The 10,000-nt window shown below is 36.6% G+C and overlaps 1 protein-coding gene across 2 annotated transcripts in view; it reads right to left on the minus strand.

Moving 5' to 3' along the window:
* LOC133651190 (CREB3 regulatory factor-like) overlaps window positions 1–10,000 on the minus strand; it is a 36,982-nt gene that overhangs the window by 991 nt on the left and 25,991 nt on the right. For both annotated transcript variants that reach the window (XM_062049196.1, XM_062049197.1), the window contains 3 exons: window positions 5,382–5,571; window positions 5,243–5,316; window positions 5,054–5,173 (listed from right to left, as the gene is read on the minus strand). In XM_062049196.1, the coding sequence (XP_061905180.1) occupies window positions 5,054–5,173; window positions 5,243–5,316; window positions 5,382–5,571 (384 nt within the window). The remainder of the gene's footprint in view (window positions 1–5,053; window positions 5,174–5,242; window positions 5,317–5,381; window positions 5,572–10,000) is intronic.

The raw sequence follows: 10,000 nt of genomic DNA on the forward strand, positions 1-10,000 counted from the left end.
TAACGGGAGGGAGGCGGGGCGTTAGGCGGTCCCCACATCGCCCCCCCCCCCTCCTCCAGATACACACACACACGCTACTAATGTTATTGTAGCACACACTGTGATGGATTACAAGAAGTTAATTGTGCTTCACTACGGGGGCTACAGCCGTATATGCAAATGAGCAGCGAGAGGCTCCGCCTCACCGAGGGTCTCCTGGATGAGTCGCTCATGTTGCTGGGCCGAGGAGACGAGTCCTTATGCGACTCGGAGTTGAACAGCAGCAACATGAGCTAATACATTTGCATTACAAATTAGCATCTTTACTAGGGCTGCGAATCTTTGGGTGTCCCACGATTCGATTCAATATCGATTCTTGGGGTCACGATTAGGGATGATGTTTGATAAGGAATTATCGAGTTGGAGCCTATTATGGAATCCTCTTATCGAACCGATTCCTTATCGATTCTCTTATGGAGTCCAGATAGGTTGTTGTATATGGAAAAAAACACACAATATTTGGTTTAACAAAAGCTCACTTTTATTATATAATAAAAAAAATAAAATATAATAAATAAATAAATATTGACTGTTACCCACCTAAAAAAATTAAATAAAATAAATAAATATTGACTGTTGTTACCCAAAGTATATTAAGTGGGATTTTTCAGAGAAACAAATATATACAGTAACACAAAAACAAGCTGTCTCTGTGATCACTATAGGTGTATAAATAATAATATAGTGTTAAATAAAATCAGTCCCTTGGGCACAAAACTGAAAATAATACAGCTCTCCAAAAAGTGCACTTCTGCTGCTATTGGAACATAACTGTTTGTTATGATGCTTTGACATTTTTGCACTTTATTTCTTTATTGAAAGAACATTCTATGAAGAGAAAAGTTGTTTGCAAATGTGGTTACAATGCTAAAAAAATGAAAAGTTAAAGCTAAAAAAAGAAATACACTTTATTGAGTTTACATTATTTCTTTATAGGGGGAAAAATGTTATGAGCGAGAGAATATAACAACTACACTACCCAGCATGCAACGGGAGTTACGACCCCGAAAAGTGTTGCATGTTGCCACGCTGTGAAAGTAAACGTCAAGAAGTCAGCCAACACGCCTCGTCTGCATTATTTATAATTAGACAGACAACACATCTACAGTGTGATTTTGTAACGTTTACAAGGAAAGAAAAACAAAAGTTAAAAAAGGGAGATATGTTGTATATATATGTATGTGCTGCGGTTGTTTTAAGAACGTTGCGACAGCTGCCGTAAAGGAGGTGCGTTGCTATGTTTCCGGTTGGTAGTAAAAGTGTTGGTCATGTGTTTTACCCTGCTCAAATCTCTCAGTAAAGTTATTTGATGGATTATAGCTTTTGTTTTGAACTTTATTACACCTTGGAGCGCTTTTTCCCGTCCATTGTTTTCCTGCTTTCGCTATCTGCGCCTAATGACTGAGCTACGTGACGTCAATTCTTGTGATGTCCCACGGAGCATTTCTGGTCGGGACGGGATTCGAATAAAGAATCAACTCTTTTCCTTTACTATAGTGGTCCCGATAACGGGTACCGGTTCTCAAAACGGGATTCGAGTCCGAGGACTCGGTTCTTTTCTTATCAAACAACCGGGAAAACCGGTTTCGAGTATCATCCCTAGCTGCGAATCTTTGGGTGTCCCACGATTCGATTCAATATCGATTCTTGGGGTCACGATTCGATTCAAAATCGATTTTTTTTTCCATTCAACGCGATTCTCAATTCAAAAACGATATTTTCCCGATACAAAAGGATTCTCTATTCATTCAATACATAGGATTTCAGCAGGATCTACCCCAGTCTGCTGACATGCAAGCAGAGTAGTAGATTTTTGTAAAAAACTTTTATAATTGTGAAGGACAATGTTTTATCAACTGATTGCAATAATGTAAATTTGTTTTAAAGGCCTACTGAAAGCCACTACTAGCGATCACGCAGTCTGATAGTTTATATATCAATGATGAAATCTTAACATTGCAACACATGCCAATACGGCCGGGTTAACTTATAAAGTGACATTTTAAATTTCCCGCCACACTTCCGGTTGAAAAAGCCTTCGAAGGATGACGTATGCGCGTGACGTAGCCCGAGGAATAGAGGTATGCCTTCTCCATTGAATACAATACAAAAAAGCTCTGTTTTCATTTCATAATTCCACAGTATTCTGGACATCTGCGTTGGTGAATCTTTTGCAATTTGTTTAATGAACAATGGAGGCTGCAAAGAAGAACGTTGTAGGTGGCTGTAGCAACACAAGGACCACTTACTCGGATAGCAGACGCCTAGCCGATGCTAGCAGACGCCTAGCCGATGCTAGCAGACGCCTAGCCGATGCTAGCAGACCCACCGCACGGATGATCTGGTGAAGTCCTTCGTCGCGCCGTCAATCGCTGGAACGCACGTGAGCACGGGTGTTGCTGAGCAAAGCAGATGAGGGCTGGCTGGCTTGGTGGAGCGCTAATGTTTTTATCATAGCTCTGTGAGCTCCGGTTGCTAAGTTAGCCTTAGCGTCGTTAGCAACAGCATTGTTAAGCTTTGCCAGGCTGACATCTATTAACCGTGTAGTTACATGTCCATGGTTTAACAGTATTGTCGATCTTCTGTCTATCCTTCCAGTCAGGGATTTATTTATTTTGTTTCTATCTGCATTTGAGACGGATGCTGTCACGTTAGCTCATGCTAAAGATGCTAAAGAGCTTCGTCGATGTATTGTCGTGGAGATAAAAGGCACTGTAATGTCCATTTCGCGTTCTCGACTCTCATTTTCAAGAGGATATAGTATCCGAGGTGGTTTAAAATACAAATCCGTGATCCACAATAGAAAAAGGAGGGAGTGTGGAATCCAATGAGCCAGCTTGTACCTAAGTTACGGTCAGAGCGAAAAAAAATATGTATTTCACTGCATTCTAGTCCTTCACTCTAACGTTCCTCATCCACGAATCTTTCATCCTCGCTCAAATTAATGGGGTAATGGTCCGAATAGCTCTAGCTGCGTTGAAAACAATAGGAAAATATGAGGGAGTGAACAACTGACAACATCACGCTACTTCCGGTAGGGGCAAGGTTTTTTTTTTATCAGAGACCAAAAGTTGCGAACTTTATCGACGTTGTTCTCTACTAAATCCTTTCAGCAAAAATATGGCAATATCGCAAAATGATCAAGTATGACACATAGAATGGATCTGCTATCCCCGTTTAACTAAAAAAAATTCATTTCAGTAGGCCTTTAACTATTAAATGAACCAAAAATATGACTTATTTTATCTTTGTGAAAATATTGGACACAGTGTGTTGTCAAGCTTATGAGATGCGATGCAAGTGTAAGCCACTGTGACACTATTGTTCTTTTTTTTTTTTTTTATAAATGTCTAATGATAATGTCACTGAGGGATTTTTAATCACTGCTATGTTGAAATTGTAACTAATATTGATACTGTTGTTGATAATATTCATTTTTGTTTCACTACTTTTGGTTTGTTCTGTGTCGTGTTTGTGTCTCCTCTCAATTGCTCTGTTTATTGCAGTTCTGAGTGTTGCTGGGTCGGGTTTGGTTTTGGAATTGGATTGCATTGTTATGGTGTCTCAAGAAGGTAAGAAATACAAGAATGTGTGTGTGTGTGTGTGTGTGTGTGTGTGTGTGTGTGTGTGTGTGTGTCTGGTCAACATATGAAATAAGTGTGTGTAAGAAATTGAAATGCGCCCCCTTTGGCCAAATTTTTTTTTTTTTTTTTTTTTTTTTTTTAAATAAATAAATATATATATAGAGACATACTGTAATAACTTGAAGTAAATAATGAAGATTAAAAAACAATTAAAAACAAACAAAAAATGTTTTTACAAAAAACTTACCTTTTTTATATTTGCATAGTATGTATATATTATTAATGTTGTACATACACTTCTTTATATATTTAGAAAGGCTGGTCCTAAAGAGGGATGCATTTTTCTCAGGTCTCAAGAAGGTAAGACGTACAAGAATGTGTGTCTGGCTAACATATGAAATAACAAGTGTGTGTAAGAAATTGAAATGTGCCCCCTTTGGCCAAAATTAATTTTAAAAATTAAAAATAAATATGTACTGTATATAGGGACGTACTGTAATAAGGGACGGCGTGGCGAAGTTGGTAGAGTGGCCGTGCCAGCAATCGGAGGTAATAAGGGACGGCGTGGTGAAGTTGGTAGAGTGGCCGTGCCAGCAATCGGAGGGTTGCTGGTTACTGGGGTTCAATCCCCACCTTCTACCATCCTAGTCACGTCCGTTGTGTCCTTGGGCAAGACACTTCACCCTTGCTCCTGATGGCTGCTGGTTAGCGCCTTGCATGGCAGCTCCCGCCATCAGTGTGTGAATGTGTGTGTGAATGGGTGAATGTGGAAATAGTGTCAAAGCGCTTTGAGTACCTTGAAGGTAGAAAAGCGCTATACAAGTATAACCCATTTATCATTTATTTATTGCTGTGTATTGTTTTGTTGGTTGATTAATTTTTAAAAAAATTTAATAAAATAAAAATCTAAAAAATAATTTCAAAAAATCGATTTTTTAAAAATGAGAATCGATTCTGAATCGCACAACGTAAGAATGGCGATTCGAATTTGAATCGATTTCTTCCCACACCCCTAATGTTTACAGTTAGCACCTGTCAGGTAGCAGGTTGTGACTTTGAGGTGTACGGCAGCAAAATTGGCACAAAAAAAAAAGTCAGCATGCTAACATTAGCATGTTTACAGTTAGCATCTGTCAGGTACCAAATGTGAGTGAGGCGTATGGCAGAAAAATTGGCTTAAAAAGTTAGCATGCTACCATTAGCATGTTTACAGTTAGCATCTGTCAGGTACCAAGTTGTGACTCTGAGGTGTACGGCAGTAAAATTTGCTGAATAAGTTAGCATGCTAAATTTTAACATGCTAACATTAGCATGTCTACAGCCACCTTGTGTCAGGTATCAAGTTATAACTCTGATGTTTACAGCAGCAAAATTGGCTAAAAAAAAGCTAGCACGCGCTAAAATTAGCATGTTAGCATGCTGCGCCTCACCGAGGGTCTCCTGGATGAGTCGCTCCAGCGTGTCGCTCATGTTGCTGGGCCGAGGAGACGAGTCCTCCGCGCGGGCGACGATCTCCTCCTTGATGGCGTTGATGACGAACAGCAGGCGATCTGAGGGGCGGCGGCAGGAAGTGAGTCAGGAAGTGGTCGCGGTTACCACGGCGACACGAGCCAACTCACCGTACTCGGTGCTGAGTCCCCACAGTTTGACCTTGTTGGCTTCGTACTGAGCCTTCTTCTTCAGACGACAAGCCCTGCACACACACTTGTGTCATGTGTGTGTGTGTGTGGGTGTATGTGTGTGTGTGTGCACAATTACCTGGACGCCAGCTTGTTCTTCTCCTTGCGGGACCAGGGCCGCGCGGTGAAGGGCAGCTCGCTGACGGGCGTCAGGTCGCCGATCACCTTGTTGAGTTTTCGCAGCTCCGTGCCGATCTGAAGAAGCTTCCTGGGATTGGGGGTCAGGTCTTCCACGTCCGTACGCCGAGACTTCTTCAGCATGTACTTGCCTGTGCGAGGACGCCGTCACATAATCAACGCACGTTCTTTTACCTCCGCCATGTACTCGCACGCTTACAGTTAGCATGTGTCAAGTACCGTATTTTTCGGACTATAAGTCGCTCCGGAGTATAAGTCGCACCGGCCGAAAATGCATAATAAAGAAGGAAAAAAAACATATATAAGTCGCACTGGAGTATAAGTCGCATTTTTTGGGGAAATTTATTTGATAAAACCCAACGCCAAGAATAGACATTTGAAAGGCAATTTAAAGAATTAGAGATATCCGATAATATCGCAGTGTTTCCCACACATTCATTTATTTGTGGCGGCCCGCCACAAAAGAATTACGTCCGCCACAAATTTTAAAAAATTAAAAAATGTTTTTTGTTTTTTTTTGGTTGTTGTTTTACGTCCGCCACAAATTTAAAAAAATTAAAAAATGTTTTTTTTTTTTTTTTGTTGTTGTTTTATGTCCGCCACAAATTTAAAAAAATTTAAAAATGTTTTTTTGTTGTTGTTGTTGTTGTTGTTGTTGTTGTCCTGTCCAGCTTCTCAGGTAAATCATATAGTTGATGTAGATGCCCATATAGGCTGTTCAGATTTACTTTACAAAAGAGAAGTGTAGGATATTTCTCTTGTTGCCTTATTTCTATTTGACCACTAGTGTTTTCTGTTTATTTGTTATTGACTGTGGCAGGACACCTCTGCTCTGCCTCTGTTTCACTTTATGTTACTGGTAAATAATATGGTTGTAGTAGTAGGCTAAAGTGAAATTATTTAGTATGCACTAATTAAAGGGGCAGAGCTTTAAGAGACATATTAGCTTTTATATTTTATAAGATATATTTTTTGTAAGAACCACAATTAATAAATATATTTCAGTGAATAACTTATTGTTCAAATCTGTATATAAATATGTACATAAAGTGTTGTAATTATATTGTAAAATGGATGGATGGACGTTTAAAACAAAACTGTTATTATTAATTAGTAAGTATACATTTTTTGAGCCTTTTTAGAGAAAATCATATCATTGTAGTAAATTATGCAAATTACTCGATGATGTCATGGTGACCACGCCCATAGCCACGCCCCCACCGCCACAGGTATCTTGGCAGTTTATGTGAAACACTGTATCGGCCTGCTGATATTATCGGTCGATAAATGCTTAAAAATGTAATATCGGACATTATCGGTATCGTTTTTTTAAATTATCTGTATCGGTTTTTGTTTGTTTTTATTTTTATTTAAATCAACATAAAAAACAAGATACACTTACAATTAGTGCACCAACCCAAAAAACCTCCCTCCCCCATTTACACTCATTCACACGTTTTTTTTATTATCGGTATCAGGTTTTTTTTATTTTTGTTTTTTTTTTAAGTTTTGCCGATATCCGATATTCCGATAATGTCCAACTCTTAATTACCGATACCGATATCAACCGATAACGATATATACAGTCATGGAATCAACACATTATTATGCCTAATTTGGACAACCAGGTATGGTGAAGATAAGGTCCTTTTTTTTTTTTTTTTATAAAATAAGATAAATAAATTAAAAACATTTTCTTGAATAAAAAAGAAAGTAAAACAATATAAAAACAGTTACATAGAAACTAGTAATGAATGAAAATGAGTAAAATTAACTGTTAAAGGTTAGTACTATTAGTGGAGCAGCAGCACGCACAATCATGTGTGCTTACGGACTGTATCCCTTGCAGACTGTATTGATATATATTGATATATAATGTAGGAACCACAATATTAATAACAGAAAGAAACAACCCTTTTGTGTAAATAAGTGTAAATGGGGGAGGGTTTTTTTTTGGGTTGGTGCACTAATTGTAAGTGTTTCTTGTGTTTTTTATGTTGATTTAATAAAAAATAAATAAAATAAAAATAAAAATAAACCGATACCGATAATAAAAAAACGATACCGATAATTTCCGATATTACATTTTAAAGCATTTATCGGCCATCTCTACTCACGACCTACCGATGTCAGGGCGGACACTCTAACCACTAGGCCACTGAGTAACATGCTAAATACTAACATGCTAACATTAGCATGTTTACAGCCAGCATATGTGAAGTACCAAGTTGTAACTCTGGGGTGTACGGCGGCAAAATTGGCTGAATAAGTTAACATGCTAACATTAGCATGTTTACAGCCACCTTGTGTCAGGTACCAAGTTGTAACTCTGATGTTTAGGGCGGCATGATTAGTTAGGCTTCTGATTAGTTATTGTCGCACTACATGGCCCACATACGATGAATACTTTATATACGGTAACGTGACCATAGTGTAAACTACATTCATGTCACGTGGTATATACAGTACGTCTGGGTTTCCTCTTCATCCACCGTGTTTGAAGTCAGGGTGCATATTTCCCCACAAGTTGTTTATATTCAGACAAGGCAAGCGCAAAAATAGCTTTTGTGGATGTGGCCATCTTCATTTCCGACCTGGTAACTGGAACGCTCAGAGCTGGGCGGTGACGTCATTTCCAACTTGACTTATAACTTCCAAGGTAAATGGAATGCTGCACAAGAGGCACTCCGTCTTGCTTATATCTTGGATTATTGCCTTTAATAGAAATGTTGCCCCCCACCCAAGATGGCCACCGTAATGACCTGCCCTGCTAATGCGTGAAGGCCCCAATTAGCTGTGGAAGGACCCTAAAGCAGCGTACTCAGCTGCCTGTTGTAAAAGCATTATAACTAGCTGATTGTCATTGGTCAAGAATAGATTAAAAAAAAAAGGTATTCGGAATCAATTACCCAATTATAACCAATGTGTTCCCTTTGATTTATTTTTAATGTACAACATAATGCATTGCTTTAAATGGCAGTTGCCCCCACCAAGATGGCCACCACATAGCTTCCATTAAGTTCTACAGCGCACAGATCATTTTAATGACATAATATATGTACCGTATTTTTCCGATTATAAGTCGCAGTTTTTTTCATAGTTTGGAGCGATTTATGTGTGAAATTATTAACACATTACCGTAAAATATCAAATAATATTATTTATCTCAATCACATAAGAGACTAGGCGTTAACATACCAGGCACGTTCTCAGTTGGCTATTTATGCCTCATATAACGTACACTTATTCAGCCTGTTCACTATTCTTTATTTATTTAAAATTTCCTTTCAAATGTCTATTCTTGGTGTTGGATTTTATCAAATAAATTTCCCAAAAAAATGCGACTTATACTCCAGTGCGACTTATATATATTATTTTCCTTCTTTATTATGCATTTTGGCCGGTGCGATTTATACTCTGGAGCGACTTATAACCCGAAACATACGATACTGTATTTCTGCTGCTCTTATTTATTCTGATTCTAAATCGATTCATAGTTTTCAAGAAACTGTTGTTACCTTTTTTTTATTTTTTAAGAAAATATGTTTTTAGGCCATCTTTGTGTTTTTTTATATTTATACCAAATAATACATGGCGAGAAAATGTTTGAATAGAAACGGAATCAAATCGAATCGTGAGGGTCATGTTAGCACTTAGCCACGGATGTTAGCACTATTTAAAACCTACCACATTGACTATGGGTGCACAAAAAAAAATCGATTCACATCCAAATCCCAATTTCCGTTTAACCCGATTCTAAATCGATTCATATTTTTCAAAAATCGATATAAATCGGAATTTTTTTTTAAACACAAATATATTTTTATAAATCGATTTCTAATTTTCAAAAATCGGTGAAACATTTTTAGAAAATTGATTTAAAAAATTCTTAAATCGATGATTTTTTAAAAATCGGAATTTCTTTTTTTTTAACAAAGATATATTTTTATAAATCGACTCCTAATTTTCGGTGAACCATTTTTTTTTTTTATTTACTGTTAATTTTCTTCAATCGATGATTTTTTTTAAAAAATGTATTGAGATTGTTCACAAAAAATTTTTTTTTTTAATCGATTAATTTTTCTGAAATTTTTTTTTTTAAATATAATTTATTTTATACCTAATTTTCAAAAATCGGTGAAACATTTTTAAAAAATGTATTACATTTTTTCTTAAATCGATGATTTTTTAAAAAATCGATTCATAATTTTCCAAAATCGATTTAAATCGGAATTTTTTATTTTTTTTAACAAGAATATATTTTTATAAATCGACTCCTAATTTTCGGTGAGACATTTTTTTTAAATTGATAATTTTCTTCAATTGATGATTTTTTTTTTAGAAAAATTGTTTGATAATTTTCACCAATTTAAAAAAAAACTAATCAATGAATTTTTCTGAAAGTCCATTTTCGAAATTTAACAATCGATTAATAATGTAAAAAATAGAATAAAATCAAATAAAAATGTATTTATTTTTTAAATATAATTTATTTTATACCTAATTTTCAAAAATCGATGACAATTTAAAAAAAAAGCTTGATTCATAATTTTTTAAAAT

This window comes from Entelurus aequoreus, linkage group LG05, assembly GCF_033978785.1.
Source record: "Entelurus aequoreus isolate RoL-2023_Sb linkage group LG05, RoL_Eaeq_v1.1, whole genome shotgun sequence".
NCBI lineage: Eukaryota > Metazoa > Chordata > Actinopteri > Syngnathiformes > Syngnathidae > Entelurus > Entelurus aequoreus.